At 39.2% G+C, this 21,259-nt stretch overlaps 1 protein-coding gene across 4 annotated transcripts in view; it reads right to left on the bottom strand.

Moving 5' to 3' along the window:
* The window catches only part of MSH3 (mutS homolog 3), a 181,965-nt gene that overhangs the window by 125,617 nt on the left and 35,089 nt on the right, over nucleotides 1-21,259 (bottom strand). For all 4 annotated transcript variants that reach the window (XM_038403844.2, XM_043515155.1, XM_038403846.2 and 1 more), the window contains 4 exons: nucleotides 13,696-13,808; nucleotides 12,374-12,488; nucleotides 2,882-2,966; nucleotides 2,107-2,216 (listed from right to left, as the gene is read on the bottom strand). In XM_038403844.2, the coding sequence (XP_038259772.1) occupies nucleotides 2,107-2,216; nucleotides 2,882-2,966; nucleotides 12,374-12,488; nucleotides 13,696-13,808 (423 nt within the window). The remainder of the gene's footprint in view (nucleotides 1-2,106; nucleotides 2,217-2,881; nucleotides 2,967-12,373; nucleotides 12,489-13,695; nucleotides 13,809-21,259) is intronic.

The raw sequence follows: 21,259 nt of genomic DNA, 5'->3' as shown, positions 1-21,259 counted from the left end.
TTTGAGATTTTGAAGTTCGTTTTTGTTCCACTGGATTACAACATATATTCCAAACAAGAGAGTTCCAGTTATATTTTCTCTGCATGCACCTGTGTGCATGTCAACATAAATAATAGTGCAGAATGGAATGGAATTAAAAAATACAGTCAGAAATGGAGAAACAAAAGAAAAATAAATTACTTTTGTGGCTTCACTTGAAAAGAAAAATGTGATCTACTCGTTTGACCACAGGACTTCCTTCCACACTGAGAGACATGGGCTGGGGAGGGAAAGGCTCTCAATGCCAGTTCTTTTCCCATGTCAAATCAAAGAGCACCAGGGAGGAGTGCGGAGACTAGGACTGTAGTCTACTATAATTGGTTTTGCTTGGTTGCAGGAAAGAACTTGGGTTGCTTCAGGCTGTGAAGTTGGTCTTTAAACTTCCAAGCAGCTGCACACCCCTGCTTCTCATGCTTGTCCCACCACTATCAAACCATTGTGAAGAAGAACAGACAGATGTGTTCCTTTCTTTTCCTTTTCAATTCGTAGGGCTGCAGCAGTTGTGGAGCCAGTGCCTTTGCTCTGGCACCCTCTGCTGACAACCACCCAAGCAATTTCCAACAAAATGTAGGGCTCCCGGAGTGCCACAAAATAAAAGTAAATAAATATTTTAAAACTATTTTAACAAAATATACTATGATGGATATATCATATGAATATGCTCATATGCCATGATTCATTTTTACACCAAGTGAGGTCCAGAAGTTCCATCCATCTTTTCTAATCAGGAAAGGTCAGGCATATAATATATAGCTTAGTAAAATCAGATGCTACACTGGAGCTCTGGAGAGTACCAAATGTTATATTTACTTTAAAAAAAAAAAAAAAAAAGTGTTCAATGTGACCTTTGGAATTATAGGCCTTACTTTAGTATCAGAAAAACTGGTTGAACTAAAAAAAAAAAAAGTTATATAATACCTATAAGGAATATGATATGATACAGACTCACCAGCATTGCTTCTGTAAAGGAAAACAAACTCACTAGTATATTATGTTTTTTGAGTATGCCAATAAAATACTGGAGAACTGGATGATGTAATTTTTTTTTTAATTTTTAAAAACCCTTGACAAAAATCATACTACAGACTAACAAGGAAACTAAGCAGTCGTGGATTAAGAGGTGAAATATTACAGTAACTCCTCGCTTAACGTTGTAGTTCTATTCCTGAAAAATGTGACTAAGTGAAACGATGCTAAGATCAATTTCCCAATAAGAATTAATGTAAATGTGAGGTTATATCGATGGTAGGACCTCGGCTGGAATACCAGGTTCAATTCCAAACATCCTAGTCTCAATAGATATAAAAGAAATGGGGAAGTTCAAAGACAGGCAATGAAAATAAATGAAGGTATGGAAAGACTTCATTATTATTATTTAATCTATGAAGGGAAATTAGAAAGACCAAGACAGTTCAGTTTATAGAGAGAAGGAACAACAGGGAACACGCTAGAGGCATTACAAAAAAAACGTATTTTCAGAAACATTACATCAGGTGTTCCTATTTACTCTGTCATATACTACAAGAACAAAGAAACATTCAATTAAATTAAAAGGCAACAAATTTAAAAAACTGATAAAAGGAAATACTTTTCTGTACAACAAATGATTTAGAGACAACAAAAATATCCACAGTTATATTAAATAAATTAAAATAAATTAGGAATATAAACCTTCACATTTCAAGGCATAGGTCAAGCACTGAGTGGCAGGCTTAGGAAGAAAATTTCCCTATGAGCAGCTTATTCTTTGAAGCATCTGGTATTGGTCACTGTCAGAGAAAAAGATGCTGGTCTAGATGGACCACTGATCTGATTCTGTATGACAATTTCTAAATTCCTATGAGGCCATTGTTACTAGAACCTTCTTATGTGTGCTGTGGAAAAATAGAAACTGACAGATTTACAATGTTCACAGTTTAACATAACATTATGATCACACTTTTACCTCTTAATTATCTATCCTAAGTTTGCTATGGACCTCAGATCTTATGAAAAAATAAAGCTGTGCTTAGCAAGCATTATGATTCATAAAGCACAGACTAATTCTAAGATAAAGAATTACTTTACCTGGATTTCATAAGAGGTTGCGTCACCCATTTCTTTAGTTTCCGACGTCCAAAGGAAGTTTTGGTATGATCCAAGACCCACAATAGGCTGCCTTTTGTTTTCATATCCGTCTATGGTAAAAGTAGCAAGACTGGTTTTTATTAACTGAATAATTGCACATATACCTTAAATAATTACACCAATCCAAGTATTAAATAAAAAGCATTGTTTAATTTTATAATATTAGAATTAAACAAGAGCCTCTATTTTCACTTGTTTGCAAAAGTGTTATGTAACATATCTTCAACAGTGAGTCAGAAGATATTTAAGATTTTTTTCACCCACTAGCAAGCATGCTTTCTTACAAGACACCACAAAATGACCGGGATGAATTCTACAATGATGTTTGTAAGCATAAGACAGTGATATGGAGGTAGTGCAAAAAAAAAAAATACCACACTAAAATGACTTGAATGAAGTTGCTTGAGAGCTTCCAGACTCAGGGGGAGATTTTCAACGGCACTTGTGGCAGTGGGGTCCTTAACTCCCATTGAAAATCAATGGAAATTGAGGCCTAACTGCCATTTGTGGCTCTGAAAATTCTCTCCCTTTACAATTTGTTCCATTTAAAACATTTAAAGTTTCTGGGTGAGATTTTCAAATGGGCATAAGGGATTTAGATGCATAACTTCCATTAATTTCATTGGGATTAGTGCATTTGAATTCTGTGGATTAGTGCATTTAAATGCTTTGAAAATGTCAGCCTCTATCAATAAATTTATTACATTTTCCTCACCTGATTCTGTAAGATTTCCAGATTTTTCAGTGTTGTCCCATTAATTGTCATGTATTCAGCTTCACTTGATAACTGTTTAAAATTACTGGGGAAGAAACATTTCAGATGTCACATTGCAAGTGCAGAAAGAGACATCAGTGAAACATAAAACATCTTAAATCAAACATCAGCTGTGTGGTGCAAAATCAAGTAAAAATGGAAAGCAAATCAAATAAACTATACTAATAAAATAACTGAACGTAAATAATATCTTTCAACTAAAGATCTCACTCATGTGACTGATAGGGAAAATAAGGCACAGAGCATATGACCAACTAATTCAAGGTCACACAATGATCTAACGACAGAGCTCAAAATAAAACCCAGTTCTCAGATTCCTAGTCCAACACACTAGCCACCCCTCCCATCTGTAGGCCAGCAGGAAAATAAATGAAATGTTTTCTTTCACTGGTGTCCAGGGAAGTTTCTATGATGTTTCAATAGAAGAACAGATTTCAGTTTATTTCCCACTATCTAAACAGCATATGCAATACAGATAACACAGATGTTCTGAGTTCTAAGAATACATTTGATCATAGTCTACCATGACAATTATTTAGGGGAAAACAAACATCAGGATACGTTTAATGATTCCATCCTACTTTTAGTATGATGTTATCATGACCAAAATGATATTGCCTTGACTTCTTGACTACTCAGCAGAACAGACTAACAGGTTTCTAATGTTTGTACAGCAATTAAAAGCAATTCACAGAATAAAGCCCAGCTTAAAAAGGAATAAAGTAAGATATGAAAGTAATTCCTTATACTCAAACACAGGTGTGTGGTGGTCAGGACAGAAAAGGGAGTGCAAAATATTCACTAACATGTTTTGACAAATGAAGTCAAGATTGTCTAGCTTAGTAATACTGTTGACTGTTCCTTATACAAAATCTAGGACACTTGTTAGTCCTCTTAGTTTGGAGAGAATGACTTTTCAGGTAGGATTTACAAAATCAATCTCCCCCTCCCATTAGACTGTAAGCTCTTTGGGGCAAGAATTGTGTTTTCTAACTTTATAGAATGCATACCTGTGTGTTAATGCCACTGAATAAAATAATTATTACTAATAATAATTATTCTGGATTATTATGCCTTTTCATTGGTAAAGTCAGGTTAAGTCAACTACCAAAACAATCTTTATCCAAACCTGAATCCTACTAAACTTTTCAAAAACATCACACCACATCTCCCTAAGATCCAGTAGGTGAATAACCCACAAACGGAATTTTATTTGCATTTGATGTGTTCAGATTTTTTAAATCATGCTGCTCAACTCTGTTGCCACTCAAGCACATCTGTTCAGGGACTATGTCTCTTTACTTGTTCCTTAAAGCATAAAGGATGCATTTGCATATTACATAAATGTATAAAAAAAATAGTTGTAATACTTCGCTCTCATTTTGGTTGCTGGGCTTAGTGTGCGGGTGCTGGGGGACTGATGTTGGTGGCCTGAAATATACAGGAGGTCAAACTAGGTGACCTGATGATCCATTCTATCCCTTCTGAAGAAGAGTGGAATATTTCCGACAATGGAGCGGCAAATCCAGATGGGTCAAGGTAGCCTGAGCCCAGAGGTGATGGTACCAGAAAAATCACTGAAGGTTTTCCTCTCGAGAGCGCAGGCTTTTGCATAAGCTTGGGTAGCAGTACCATAGGATCTTGACATGGTGAGGCATGAGCAGGAGGCATTGGTACCATCTATGGGCCTTCTACTGCTGGTGATACTGGTATGGAAAGACTAAGCAGGTCCCTTGTGGCTGCATAGCATAGCAAATTAAGGGGATATAGCTGTTCAACGGTCCAGATTATACCCCAGAAAATGTGTCACAGGGGTTCACTGAATGTTGCGTGCAAAACAAGGTTAAGACTCGCAGAGTCTCGAGGAGTTTGCTGGTGAGGTGGATAGACTGGTGTGGCAGGAAGGAAGCTCTCTCTTCCTGAGGCAGAGAGATAACAGTGGTTTACAGTTCTGTGCTCTTTAAGAGCATCACATAATCCCCATGCCATGCTTACTTCTCAGAAACATCATACTATAGGTATGATAAGGACATGTGCCTTGAGTAATGTGGGACCCAAATTCCAGGGGCAATTTTGTGTTTAATCAACCAGACTCTTGTGCTCACCAATGAAGAGTGGCACAAGGCTAGCAACCCTGATGTGAACGGGGACTAGGTACAGGAGTTCAGAGATTCCCAGAATATAAGGGTAAGTCCGACAGCCAGGCCCTGAAGCTTTGAGAATCAGGGTTGTGTACAACTGAAGGGAACAGGATAACCACTTTCCGACTTATCCTGAATTAGTACAGGATTCTCAAAGTGACAGAGGAAGGATGATACCTCAATTCATCCAATTGCCTTTACTGCTAGAAGACAGTAACTAGTTAAATCAGGAAAGCAAAGAGGGAAGTCTCCTAAGTACAGCCAGAACATGGGGAAGTGGGGGAAATGGAGCTCAGATAGAAGCAGATCACACAAGGGCAGATGTTGTAATGGCACCCTAGGAATAAAAGACAACAGAAGGAGAACATCCCACCATGAGTCTTGGCTATTGATTAGTTCTCTCCTTCGGGGATTCTACCTACTTGTGTGCGCTGCCTACATGGTATCTGACCCACCCCCATCACTAAGTAATATGGTAATATCCGAACAGGCTAAATAATTACACTGCACAGACAACTTCTCCCATATAGGGGCAAGCACCTTCTGTACCTCATCTTCACTCCACTCATCTCTTATTCTCTTTCATTTACTTTCTTTATTCTTCTATTTGCCAGACACACCACTTCGGAGAGGCAGTTTGGACAGAACAGATGCACAAAGGTTCTAGGCTGAGAATGAAACGAAAATGGAGGAGGGAGGACCAACTTAGTCCTAAAAAGGACTAAAAAAAGCAACTACTTTGTGTACTACTTTCTGGAAGCTAGAGTCATTCAGCATACAAGTGTAGTGCTGTCTACAAAATGGTAAAGAGGAAAGATAAGAGGAAAGGGAGCACAATGCAGATCTTGCTGACTAACTAAATGAAATTTACCCTCTGAACAGAAGGTGTGCAGCATCAGGTGCATGCCCCATGTAAACCTTATCCTAAGAGCTTACGTGGTACTTTAAGTCATGCATAGGCTTTGTACTGGCCCTCTGCACAAGGGGGTGAATTTCACAGCATGTGGATAAAATTCTTGTTTAGTTATTCTAACGTTTTCCATCTTAAAATGCTTCTTTTTGGTTTATGAAAGCAAACTGTTTAGACGCAGTATCCACAATGCATACATATGAATTATTTCAGACTACAGATCCTGAAAGATGCATCATTTACTGGCCACTGGTCCCCACTATACTCTAAATTTCTCAAACTGGATATTTTTCTGCAAGTTGATTAATTCCTCTCAAACAACACTTCTTCAAGCTCTCATCCCTGAATGCCCCTCCTCTACTTGTACTACATTGATGACATCATCATGCGGACCCCCGGTAAAGAGGCCCTTGAAGAATTCCACCTAGATTTTAACTATTTCCACCCCACCATCAAACTCAGCCTGGACCAGTCCACACAAGAGATCAACTTCCTGGACACTACAGTGCAAATAAGTGATGGTCACAAACACTACCCTATGCCGGAAACCTACTGACTGCTATACTTGCCTCCAGCTTCCATCCAGGACACATCACACGATCCATTGTTTACAGCCAACCCTAAAATACAACCAAATTTGTGTCTCCGTCTGAGGGATTGAAAAACACCTACAAGACCTTTATCAAGCATTCTTAAAATTGCAATACACACCTGAGGAAGTGAGGAAAGACAGAGTGAGACGGGTACCCAGAAATCACCTACTACAGGACAGGCCCAACAAGGAAAACAACAGAACACCACTGGCCATCACGTACAGCCCCCAGCTAAAACCTCTCCAGCACGTTAACAATGATCCACAACCTATCCTGGAAAACGATCCCTCTCTGTCACAGACCTTGGGAGGCAGACCAGTCCTCACTTACAGACAGCTTCCCAACCTGAAGCAAATATTCACCAACAACTACACACCACACCACAGAAACACTAACCCAGGAACCAATCCCTATAGCAAATGTCGTTGCCCACTCTGTCCCCATACCTACTCTAGCGACATCATGAGAGGACCCAACCACATCAGCCACACCATCAGAGGCTCATTCACCTGCACATCTACTAATGTTATATATGCCATCATGTGCCAGCAATGCCCCTCTGCCATGTACACTGGCCAAACTGGATAGTCCCTACATAAAAGAATAAATGGACACAAATTGGATATCAGGAATGGTAACATACAAAAGCCAGTAGGAGAATACGTCAATCTTCCTAGACATTCTAACACAGATTTAAGAGTAGCTATACTTGAACAAAAAAACTTCAGAAACAGACCTCAGAGAAACAGCAAAACTAAAATTCATTTGCAAATTTAACACCATTAATTTGGGCTTAAATAGGGACTGGGAGTGGCCGGCTCATTACAAAAGCAGCTTTGCCTCTCCTGGAATTGACACCACCTCATCTATTATTGGGAGTTGACTACATCCACCCTGATCGAATTGGTCCTGTCAACACTGGTTCTCCACTTGTGAGGTAACTCCTTTCTCTTCATGTGTCATTATATAATGCCTGCATCTGTAATTTTCACTCCATGCATCTGAAGTGGTGTTTTACCCACAAAAGCTTATGCCCAAATAAATCCGTTAATCTTCAAGGTGCCACCAGACTCCTTGTTGTTTTTTCTAATAACTGACACCAAACTCTAGGAAATTGTGCTCTAAGAACTAACCAATACGAAGATTACAACCAGCATGCTCTTTGACTGTTGAAAGTACTAAAGATTAAGTGGGGAGATTTTCAAATGTGCCGGTGGGAATTAGGCACCCAACTCCCAACGATTTTCAGTTAAAATTCTGTGCCTAACTGCCCTTTGTGCCTCAGAAAACCTCTTGCTAGAAGTTATTCATCTTTTTGATAGAAAGATCACAGAAATAAAGGGTTATCTAGTCTTACAATATTATAATTAGAATATGCCTCCGTAATAAAGATGTTTCCTTATTCATGGTTGCATTTAAAAGCCTCTCCTGAAGAGTAATAAAAAATCTAGAGTACTTGATGCAAGAGAATCACCTCATTACTTATGTGGGGAAAAAACTATCCTGACAACTAGTTCCATGATTCTCTAAGCAGTCAGAACTGATGTTTAGCAGTTTGCAGGCACTCTTCATAACTCAAAGGAATGTCTTCTTTGTCTAAGCCTGCTTCCATTAGATCTATAAACTTGTTAGACTGAATGTTGTATCTCACAGCACACATCATGCTCACTGACTCATCAGTACATGCTCATTTGACCCAAATTCTCTCAGCAATTTTAAGTTGTCTGTCAGTGTGGCAGACATTTATTTTATCTGCTTCATGTAGAATTGCAGAAAATAACTTAATCTGATACACGCTGCATAAAATGCATTCCCTTTCCAGAAATTAACCTTATGGATTATTTTACTGACATCTTTAATGTTTATTTAATATGACTGAAGTTGTAGTTGGCCCAATATTTCTATATGTAACATGTTACTAACAATGAGCAGAGCCCCAGGACACAAGTAGCTACTAGAATGGAATCCCCATGTAAGATAGTCAAGGGAGTACAGGTTTCAGAGTAGCAGCCATGTTAGTCTGTACTCCCTTAAAAAAGAAAAGTACTTGTGGCATAATGCATCCGATGAAGGGAGCTGTAGCTCATGAAAGCTTATGCTCAAATAAATTTGTTAGTCTCTAAGGTGCCACAAGTACTCCTTTTCCTTTTTAAGCGACTACAGATTACTGGCATCATTTCTTTCAACAAAGCACAACAGAAGACAAGTTTCTCAGTACAATATCACCAATTACCTCAATGCTATGCATTTTCTTTGCAGTGTAATGCTAGGATATCAGGAAATCTTTAAATTTTCCATTCAGTGGCTTTCTTTGCTCAGGTTTCAGAGCAGCAGCCGTGTTAGTCTGTATTCGCAAAAAGAAAAGGAGTACTTGTGGCACCTTAGAGACTAACAAATTTATTAGAGCACAAGCTTTCGTGAGCTACAGCTCACTTCATCGGATGCAATATTTTGTATATTTTTTGGATGGAGGAAAATGCAGGGGGGTTGTAGAAGAAAATCAAATCCAAAAAAACCAAAAGTCCAAATATGTTATTCTACACCAGGTATATTTTATAAGCATAAGCAGTTTAGAATCAACACAATATTAGAAAAATGTTAGAGACTGACAAGACCAAATATCATCTCTTCTAAAATTTAGATTTTAAAAATTCTCTGTTATGCATAAAAATTCAAAGTTTTCCAAAACTGCAATAGTGAAAAGAACATTTGTCAGCTGCGAGATCTACCAACTAAACCTAAGCATTGTGTGTGTTTTGATTTATTGTCATGCCCACTATTGTTGTCTACCTGCGCACATCACTTTTACAAGACAGTGAAGTAGTGAAACTAGAGTTTTGTAAGAGAACAAAGCTGGCAGAGGGAATGGATAGTCTATTAGGAAAGTGGAACCTCAAAGTCACTTGCATGCTTGCAAACCGAAAACAAAGCTGGTAGGTTTAATTTCAAACCTATCAGCTTTGGCAATACCATTTTAAGAATGGGAGAGAATATTTTGCACAGGACACCAGAATGTAAGTAGAACATTTCAAAATTAAAATACATTTTTTATAAAACGTACTCTCAATCCCAATAATTTTTTTTTCTGCCCCTACATTTTATGCCAAACAGGACAACATTCTTTCTGCACCTTCTTTTATGCCGGTTTCAGAGTAGCAGCCGTGTTAGTCTGTATTCACAAAAAAGAACGCATCGGATGCAATCGATGAAGCGAGCTGTAGCTCACAAAAGCTTATGTTCAAATAAATTTGTTAGTCTCTAAGGTGCCACAAGTACTCCTTTTCTTTTTTTCTTTTATGCCTGCACACTATGTGATGAAGAAAGGTTTGACTGGTTACATCTTTCTAAACCCATCCTCCTTTGAACACATTTGAGTAATCCAGTTAGATATTTTCAAATAATGTCACACACAAATCTCTAGCATAATCCATATGCAGGACTTTTTAAAGTGAAAAGAAAAGGAGTACTTGTGGCACCTTAAAGACTAACAAATTTATTTGAGCATAAGCTTTGTGAGCTACAGCTCACCTCATCGGATGCCAGCAATATTGTTAATCTAGCCAACTATACTCTTAACCCAGCAGAAGAATCTGTCCTATCTCGGGGCCTCTCCTTTTGCCCCTCCACCCCCACGAACATGACACAGTTCTGTGGTGACCTAGAATCCTATTTTCGACGTCTCCGACTCAAGGAATATTTCCAACACACCTCTGACCAACATATTAATCCACAGAGACCTTCCTACCAACACTACAAAAAAGGATTCTGGGTGGACTCCTCCTGACAGTCGAAACAGCAGACTGGACTTCTACATAGAGTGCTTCCACCAATGTGCACAGGCTGAAATTATGGAAAAGCAGCATCACTTGCCCCATAACCTCAGCTGTGCAAAACACAATGCCATCCACAGCCTCAGAAACAACTCTGACATCATAATCAAAAAGGCTGACAAAGGAGGTGCTGTCGTCATCATGAACAGGTCGGAATATTTTTTTGAAGTGAAAACAAGTGGATTTCAGTAGCCATATATCTTTTGAGGAATTTTGCAAGATGCATTTAATCATAGGTGCTGACTCTGTGGGTGCTCCAGGACTGGAGCAACCATGGAGAAAAATTAGCGGGTGCTGCTCAATAGCACCCACCGGCAGCCGAACTCCCCCCACCCTCCAGCACCTCTCACCTGCCAGCAGCCCCACTGACCAACTCCTCCCCCTCCCTCCCAGCACCTCCCATCTGCCGTGAACAGCTGTTAACAGCTGTTTCGTGGAATGTAGGAAGCTCCAAGAGGGAGGGGAAGGAGCGGGGACAGGGCACACTCAAGGGAGGAGACAGGGAAAAGGTGGGATGGGGGCAGAGCAGGGGCAGGAAGAGATGGGGTGGGGACTTGAGCACCCCCCTCCCACCCCCAACTAGTGGAGAAGTTGGTGTCTATGTATTTAATGTTTTTCCCTTAACTTATTACATGGTAGCTTACCCACCAATAGGGTACCACCCACTAAACTCCCTGGATTTGTCAATGTGTTTTACATGTGGATTTTTAAATAAGTGACCAGATTTACAGACTCAAAAAGCTCAAACATTTGGATACATTAAATACAAATGTGCTTCAAAAACTGTAGAGAAAGTGCATGAAATATTTTCGCAGGAAAATAAAATATTAGTGAGGCTTATTGTCACGTAAAAATCTTTAAAAAACAGCAGCAGATTTTTGTCCACAAAACAAAACAGACGTAAGTTGAGATAAGATGTCCGGGCTTTATTAACAAACTTTTTCATTTCCCCTCACAGTATCAGTTTCTTCAGCTTGTTTGTTTTTCCACTACATTTGGCTGTACTACAAGCCAATTTAAATACTGTTAGTACTGACTACAAGCATATGCTTTCCTATTCCTAATGATTTTTACTTATCACTTGATGTTCACTTGATGTTTTGTTAGTTTTAATTAGGAGCTCAACTGTAGAACATCATGTTTACAAAGACCAGGTTTATTCCAGAAGCAAGTGCATTAATTTTGTAGAAGGGAAGTTGCCAGCTATAATTTACAAAATGGCAGGTGGTTAAAGCCCTACTTCATTCACAATATTGTGGAAATTGTAGATCCTGCAATATTAGGCTTCAACCAGAATTCTGATTTTAAATTCAGAATTTTGCATACATTTTGAGTATGCAATTAGTACTGCACTAACATTCAATGCTTGTAAAATGGAAAAGGCTAAAGTGACTGGACTTGATTTCTACAGTAATTGTGTTAAGACTTTTAGTCTGAATTTTATATTGTACCTTTTTTTTAATTAACATCATATAGTTGCAGCAAAATGTCTGACTATTAAAAAAATTAGCAAGCATAACAATACTTGAGTGGTTTCAGAGTAGCAGCTGTGTTAGTCAGTATTCGCAAAAAGAAAAGGAGGACTTGTGGCACCTTAGAGACTAACAAATGTATTTGCGCATAAGCTTTTGTGAGCTGGAGCTCATTTCATCACTACATCCAATGAAGTGAGCTGGAGCTCATGAAAGCTTATGTTCAAATAAATTTGTTAGTCTCTAAGGTGCCACAAGTACTCCTTTTCTTTTTGATAATACTTGAGTGTTTTTCCTTAAACAAATAGGTCTGCTCTGGCTTTTCCAAATTACCGCTATTAATAAAGGTCCATTATTACTTTTCTGCAATTTTCCATGTCTTGTCTGCAACTCAGCCACAATTATTCAAAGATCATCCCGAGATTTAAGCAGGGCCTTACAGACAGCATGATTTTGATTTTCTGAGATTTATATAAAATAACTTACCTAGGGTTGTAAAGTATCTTTTCCAAATTAAATTCTTTGAGGTACATAATTACTGCTGCCAAAGAGCAAATCACAGGCTTATCCAAGTTTAGGATTATAGAGAGTTGTTGAGAACCTGCAAAAATATTATTTCCTTTGTTAAATGATTGACACTAAAACTTGAGACACGATTATCTATTTTTCAATTCAGTCAAGTAGAAATAGAAGATTTTATTGTGAAAGTGTTAAAAATATTGTTTATAAAACAACAAAAATTAACTTTTAAAATAACATTTACAAACTGGCACAGAGCAGTTTAGGAATTTCTTCTTAATCATAGAGTATCAGGGTTGGAAGGGACCTCAGGAGATCATCTAGTCCAACCCCCTGCTCAAAGCAGGCACAATCCCCAATTTTTGCCCCAGATCCCTAAATGGCCCTCTCAAGGATTGAACTCACAACCCTAGGTTTTGCAGGCCAATGCTCAAACCACTGAGCTATTGTGTTGTTCCAATGCAAATGAGGATATAAAATACTGGACTTTGCATTCAGTTCCCCCCACTCTCCCCTAGAAATTGCTGATTATCAGCCCAGATGATTAATAAATGTACAGACTAAGGCCTCGATCCTGCAATGTGATACATGAAGATGGTACTGGCTCTGCATGGGTGCACATGGTTGCCCATGCAGATCAGGACCTATTTTGTAAAGTTGCTTTCTGAAGGTGAAATTTTGCTTTTACCTATTACTGTCTACTATAACCTCCAACCCAATACCAAAAGTGTCAAATTTTGCAATATAATAAGGACTTTTACCAAACTTTACTGCAGAGAAACTAAAACAAGCATAAGTGTGCTTTCTAAACTGTTTCTGATTATCAGAGTGTTAATTAAGAAACATTTTCATAGGTTTTTGCCAAAGTTTCTTCACTTTTTACACAATGTGCAAATTTAAGTTTTCAAAATAAGTATCTTCAGATGGGGAAAAATATTAAGAATTCTTTAATACTAGCCTACTGTTCACTTTTCCAGATCATATCATCATTCTTGAAATTTGTGAAATTCCACATCTACTCTCATTCTTCTCCAATTGGGTCAAAGATATAGTAGAGGTAACTTCTCAGAAATATCTACAGTACTACATAGTATTTACATTTCTTCCTTTTTCCAGCCACTTTACTTGTTTTGCAACTATGTATCAATTCAATGGTTAGTTATTATTAAATATTTGTATTAGTCAGACCTAGATGTCCAAGCTCCATTGTACTAGCCACCAGTTCTGTATTTGTCTATATAGCAACTAACCAGCACTACAAATGTCAAAAGACGTTCTGAATGAAGTACCTGTGGTATTAAGCATTCCTTTTGCATAAAAATCAGTAATCAGCTGGAAAGCATGGCTGTATTGAAAATAAGTGCTTTCCATCCTTTCTATTCGAATTCTGTCATCTCGTAAACTGGAAAGAAAAAAATAATGCTCATTGGTTTTCAATTCTTAATCTCCTTTTATGAACAAGACTAAGAAAGGCTCTGACTTCAACTCACTGTTTTTTTCCTCTTTCCTCTCTTTTTATTGCTAAGAAGCCAGGGGATAGTAAATGAAAACATCAGTTATGGCATCTAATCTAAGAAGGATTCTAAAACAATTTTAGCTTATTTTTTTGTAATTAAAAACCTTCTCTCCATAAAACACTCTGTATGACTAAAGTTATACTCCCAAAAATGATTACCTAAAAGTGGCACCTTCCTACTCACCAGATCAGTTTCCTGAGTGTTTTCAGAAATATATCTTCTGATTTTAGTGATGAAACCAATTTTTACAACTCAGAATTGAAAAAACTCTTATCGTCAACATAGTTAAGAGGGAAGGAGCTAATATCTTCCTGGGGCTTCTCTACACATGAAACTTAATGTGAAATAAGGTAGGGTGTGAATTTCAAGCAGATTACTATTCCTGACTAACTACATTTGTCAACACTCTTATTCCAGAATAAGAATCACTTATTCTGAATTAGCTTAATCCATAAACAAACAAATTTGGAATAAACCACTCTTATTCTGGAATAAGAGCATCCAAACAAAATCAGGAATAGTTAATCAAGAATGGCTGTTGTGGATTAACTCCTTGTGACACAGTGTATGAATCCTACACCAGGCAAGAAGAGTTAAAGAGCAGTTTTAGGTTTAGGCAGCCCTGCCGCACCTGCAAGGCATACCAGTCTTGGAGAAGGAGCCTTAAAAAGGGAGAAGCCCATTTCAGTGGGACCCATCCCTGGGAGATGGACAGATCTCTCCCCATAGTTCCCAGGAAGGAGCACTGTGGAGAATGAAACTGGCAGAGAGTTCCTACACGATAGCCCTGAGGATACTGAGCTAGCCTACAGCTCACTGGGTATCTCCCGAAAGGAGGGAGGCCACTCTTCCCCAAAGTATTTCTGTTTTGTACACCTGTTCACTTCTGACACTTATCTGGGGAAGGGAGCATCATCTTTATTTGTCTGCACCACACCCAGCACAATGGAACCGTGATACTTCAGTGGAGTTCCTAGATATTACAGTAGTATATAATACATGCAATAGGAATGGAATGCTTTACAGACTGATAGGAGGGCCCTTCTTTTTGTGTATGGATCCCATATTAAATTAAAATTAAAAGATGGAGAGGTTATTCATCTTGTCCAGCAACTGGAGTTCTCCAAGATGTGTCCCTCTGTGGGTGCTCCACTTCAGGCGTGCCTGCGTCCTGCACCATTGATCAGAGATTTTTGGTGGTGGTGGTGCCCATTTAGCCCCGTGCAAGTGCCCCACACATCCTCAGACCCATGTTAACGCTATGTTGGGCTGCGTGGGCAAACCACCTTCAGTTCCTTCTCCGCCACAAAGTCCCACCAATGGAGACTCCAAAGCAGAAGGGAAGGAGTGCAGGTAGTGGAGCATACACAGGGACATAAATCTCAAAGAACTCCAGTTACTGCACAGGGTGAGTAACCTCTCCTTCTTTGAGCAGTGTCCCTGTGGGTACTCTACTTCAGGTGACTTCCAAGCAGTTCTCTTGTAAAAAAGGGGGGGAGGGGTTGGAGCACAGTCCAATATAGAAGAGAACTGTGTTGTCTAACAGCAGCGACAGCATAATGATTAGAAGAGGTATGAACAGAGGACCAAGCTGCCACTCTACAGGAGTCTGCAATTGATACATGCTTAAGTAGATATAAATAGGACTCTTGTTGAATCTGCTATCACTCTTGAAGGGGGTGGACATGATTTCTGATTATTATTTTTTAAACCACCACCACTGACACTAGTGCAGTGAGATGATATTTTCCTTCTTGTTCCTCTCGCTTGTACCAACCTACATTACTATCTACTCTAACAAAGTCATCCATTTTGCCAGTGATGACCCTAGGTCTAAGCTACCTAATTTATTATCTATGGCCACCTGAACAATTTGCAAGAAGTCAATCTTTGTATTAAATTCTCCAAAATGCACTGAATGCTACCTGGAGCAAAGAAGAGTGCAAGCCTTTGAGGCAGCCTTGCAAGAGAGCAGGTCTTTAAATCCTATCAACTCGGAGGCAAGACTAAAGAAATCTTTTTAAAATGGGATTTTATTTTTAGGCTCTATTTATTGTGTCTTCACAATAGTGTCTGCTTTCAAAACAGTGAAGTTTAGGAGTTCTCTGTTTAGAATTCTCTCCTGGAGAGAGAATTCCTTGAAACAGAATTCAAAATAGGAGGTTCTCCTCCACATACTCATAGCCCCACCCATCCACCCCTTTGATAGTTTGTTTGCTGGCTCTACCCCCAGCACTGATTTTTTTTAAAGTTTATATCTAATTTTTAATAATTAGTGTAGTCTGATGCAGTGAAGTGTCATTTTCTATCATTATTCAACAGGTGAATTTCTCGGTCATTGATGCTGTATATAAATTATCTCCCTCTATAGAAAATTTTGGCAAATGAAAGCAACGAACAGTATATCTTTGAAACTTGCAAAGTCAATGAGACTTAGGCTCCTAGTTCACTCAGGCACTTTTGAAAAAGTTACCTCTTGCATCAGAATAATGTTACAAAGATATGCAAGCAAAATAATCAAAGCTTTTAGAAAATGGAGGGAAAAAATACATTTAGAATATAAGAAATACTTCAAAGTAGAGCACAACATTTAAAATCAGACAAGAACTAACTCAGGTCTTTGTTAAGATCTTTAAGATACCTGGAATATGAATCATAGTATTATCGAACATCTGTTTGATACAGATGTAACTATGCTATACTTACGCAGTATGCTAACAATTTATTATGTTTATTAAACCAGCAGCTAGCCTCCCTAAAATTCACCAGGACATACAAAAACAAAATTTGCTTAAGAAATCATTGATGTTTTTGTAATTTATTCGGTGACATAATCCTTAGACCATTTTTCTGATTATAGCCCAATCAGTTACGACAACACTACTCCTCCAAAAACCAACCCCCATTTAAATCAGAATTTTCAACTTCCAGTCAACTTTCATAAACATCATTCTTTTCAAAACCTCTAAAAATGAGCTGCTGATAAAACAAACAGTTTGATATTGATAGTTTCATTTACTTGTGATTTAAAATTGAGAAGGACCATTAGAAGAAGCTGTTAACCTAAAATAGCCAGTCAAATAAACCGAACATTTCCAAAGAGAAAGCTTTTTTTTTTTGTGTGTGTGTGACACTGCATGTGTTTTGTTGTTATTCACCTTATAGTATGGTGATGACCACACACCAGATAATTGGTACCTTTTTCTCTTTCAGAAGAACTGATGTTCAGAATGAACCAATAAGGCCCTTTACTGGTTATCCTGTGTGCTATGCTGCACTTGGACTAGAAAGCAAAACAGTAGTCTCCATTTTTATTTCTTGTAAAGAGTTAAATGTTGATTTTTAGATACTAGAGACAATATGGGTGAGGCAGTATCTTTTATTGGACCAACTTTTAGGTATGTCCATCAGCCACTGTTATAGTTGAAGGGACTGTGAAATTAACATATCCATTACAACATGGAACACACATTTTTTTCTAATAGAGTGACATTTCTTAAATGTCTTTGAATGTACATATATTTCTAGGTCAGAGGTGGGCAAACTATGGCCTGCGGACCACATCCGGCCTGTGGGACCCTCCTACCCAGCCGCTGAACTCCTGACCCGGGAGACTAGCCCCCAGCCCCGCCCCTGCTGTCTCAGATCACTGCGCTGCTGGCACAATGCTCTGGGTGGCGAGGCGGCGAGCTCTTCCCGGGCAGCACAGCTGCAGAGCTGTGGCCTGACCTGGTGCTCTGTGCTGCGCCATGGCGTGGCTGGCTCCAGCCCAGCTGCACAGCTGTGTGTCCTGGTGCTCTGGGCAGCCCAGCCGTAGCGCCACCAGCCACCAGTGCTCCAGGCAGCGTGGTAAGGGGGCAGGAACAATGGGGGTTAGATAAAGGGCAGGGGAGTTTGGGGTGGAGGTCAGGGGGCCCGGGTGTGGATAGGGGTTGGGGCAGTCAGAGGGCAGAGAACAGGGAGGTTGAAGGGGGGTAGGAGGAGTAATCAGGAAGGAGAGAGGGCGTTGGATGGGGCAGTGGGGCACAGTTAGAGGCAGGGGTTCTGGGGAGGCCATCAGGGGACAGGTGGGGTTGGATGGGGCAGGAGTCCCGGGGGGGGCTGTCAGGGAGCAAGAAGCACAGGGGGGTCAGATAGAGGGCAGGAGCAGGCCACGCCTGGCTGTTTGGGGAGATACAGCCTCCCCTAACTGGCCCTCCATACAATTTTGGAAACCCGATGTGGCCCTCAGGCCAAAAAGTTTGACCACCCCTGTTCTAGGTGCTTAACGAAACATATTAAACACAGTACAAAAGACAAAAATACACAAAGAATCAAAGGTTTTCCTTCAGTTCACTTGGATTTAATACACTGCTTTCCTCAATGAACTCTAGTTACTTTCCCCACCATTTGCCTCCTAGAAAGCCATTTTACGATATTTACTTTAGAGGACTTCAGAGTTCCACTTTGTTAAAATACACATAAAAATTATAGTTTTCTGGTGTGTGGGGGTTTTATTTTTTTTAACCAACTAAAATGCATACAGAGCAATTCCCCATGTGATACTCATATTGCTTATTTAGAAAGCATAATGTGTTTCGCACAGCATGCTTAGTGATAGACAAGGCACTAAGACACAAAGTCTCTGTCTGAAAGAGCTTGGTTTTCTTAATAGCTGTTAAACAGTACGTGAACAGGCCCTACTTTTAGTATTTCCTTAAAATGCTTTACACCTGAAGTGGTCAAATAAAATGAAAAACCTTAATTTTATATTCTACCAATTAGTAAATAGCTGCTTTTGATACTTATTACTGAGAAACAGCTTTCAAGTAATGCCAAAAAACTTTTGTAAATTAGCATTCTGTTTTATAGTTTCATAGAATTTAAAGTCTGAAGAAACCATTAGATCATCAAGTCGGACCTCAAATAATACTTTTAATACTGCCTCCTGCATACAAAATGCCCTCCTGGTACATGAAGTCTCTACCCCTTCACACAGTTAAACCCCTCCTGTAAAAAACTTATTCTATGACATCAAAAGAAACTAGCTGACTAAATCATCAACTTATCTATTACATTTATCTTCTGAGTGAACTGTCATTTGCTTGTGTAAAGGGGTGGTCAGATATTGATAAATGAGGTCTGAAGGACACTGGTAATAAAGCTCAGAGCTGACATGAGGAAAGATCAGATAAGTTTCTTTCTGCCAACAGCGTCTCTCACAGTTCGGGACATGCCGGCTACACCCCCATCACTCTGCACGTCAGAGTCAGATCAACATTTTGGCACCACATGGTCTGGCCATACTCCCTCTGCTCCTGCTTGCTACCAGATGAGTTATTCTCAAGCTGCAAAAATTGTATAACATCATTAACAAATATTCCAGAGATAACTACGTACATTAGACAAAGGAGGACAGTCTGATGGTAACAATTCCACTTAATAACGGATGCTTGGCTCATGGGCCTTTCATGGTAAGTAGGATTATGAGAGATAAGCATTGCGGGTTTCCCCTTTGACCGTACCGAAAGGCAAGCCATCTGAGGTAAATAGGACCGCCATGGTACCGAGCACTGCAGTGACCTTGCTGGTTTCCCCACGTCTGCTGGCACTGACAGTGATGACAAACTGCCAGCAATACTGACACTGACAGGCTTAAGAGATCTCTGGCTAATCAAAATGCCTCTGGTACTGAGGTATCAGTAAGGTGTGATACCCCAGACGTCTAAGGTGCTCCCTCTAGCTCCAGACTCGATGGTGCGTCCGTAGGTAACAGAGTCAGTGGTGCTGGGTCCTGCAGTGCTGAAGCACTACAGTGCTTAGCCTTAGATAGCATTCTACTCTTAACACCATGTCTAGCAGACTTTGGTGCAGGGGATTTTCCACTCAGTCTGCTTCGAAGCCTTTTGCCTCTTCTTAGGTACTGAGGATAGTGAGCAATGTTGGGACTCAAGCACAGTAGGAGGCACACTCCTGACCAACACCGAAGCACTTGGCGCAGAGTCTGACCAACCTGGATCAGATGGAGGTTTAAAGGCCACCTCCATGAGTAGAAACTTTACAGTGGCTTCACAGTCTTCCTTTGTGCAAGACTTAAAGTCCCTAGAAATTTGACAATGCTCCCTGATACAAGCATTCCTGAGACAACTGAAGCAACTTGAGTGCAGGTCACTCAGAGGCATAGCCTTATTACAGGAAAATGCAGTGGTTCAAACCAGGTGAACAAGGCATCTTTTGGCACCAGAAATCAAACACAACTCTCAGATAGGGTAAAACCTAACTAGCTACACTAAAAACAGTAAACACTAAATTATGTACAACAAAATACAAGTGTACACAATACAAAGAGTCCACTGAGAGCACTTGCAAAAGCAAGATGAGCAGTTCCAGCAACCAAACTGAAGGAACATGGCAGCAAAGGGAGTTCAAACCGCCCTGACGTGTACCACTGAGGGAAGACTTTCCAGCAACAGTGCACAGGGTGTTCACACACCAAGAGTGGAATGGACATATGCAATCACTCAAAGAAGAAAAGTAAATTTGAGGCAATTTAATCTGCTAATTCCATTTCAGATATCTAAAAATACTGATGTACACTGTTCTTAGTGAGATCTAGTTTTGTTGGGTAGAAATTTTAATCAGCATTGAATATTGTATCCTCTTCATTAATTCCTCTTTAACCGCAACCATAGCAGAGCTAGCCCTCTGCTATAGAAATTGTGATTCCTTCAACATACTAAGCGAACTTGGCCTGAAAAAATAAAACTGTTTTCCCCAAACAGTTTAAGTTACACTAGCTTTAGCATCCATTTCCCTCCTCTTTGATTTTTCTTCATTTTTAAACTTGTCAAAAGGTAGAAGTGGGACCTTTAATCCACAGAAATCTAGTCTTTTTTTTTTTTTTTTTTCAAAAAAAAGATTCATAACCTTTAAAACTTCAGATCAGATTAACAAATATTGTCAAAAAAATTGCACTGCCATTGACCAAAAAACAAAAGCCAAATTCTCAATCAACTCTTCATTGTTTATAATAAATTTAAACAATATATGGATTTTTAAAGTCACTAACACCTAACACTATATGGATTTTTAAAGTCACTAACACTAAGCCTGACATTTTACGCCTAGATATTTAGTAGTGAACATATATTGTAGTGTATTTCTGATATCAGGTTAGATTACAATAAAAATAAAGTACATACTGTAAACATAACACTGTAGGCTTTTTCCTCTGCTAGAACCAAATAATATAATGCAAAATAGGCACAACAGAAGAAAACACCTCACTAAATGACAAACTATAGTCCACTGAAAAGAAATACAGAGCTATCATTCATGGAAAACAGCCTTTATTCAC

The sequence above is a fragment of the Dermochelys coriacea genome, chromosome 5 (genome assembly GCF_009764565.3).
Source record: "Dermochelys coriacea isolate rDerCor1 chromosome 5, rDerCor1.pri.v4, whole genome shotgun sequence".
Taxonomy (NCBI): Eukaryota; Metazoa; Chordata; order Testudines; family Dermochelyidae; genus Dermochelys; species Dermochelys coriacea.
This window is presented reverse-complemented; position numbering and strand designations above follow the sequence as displayed.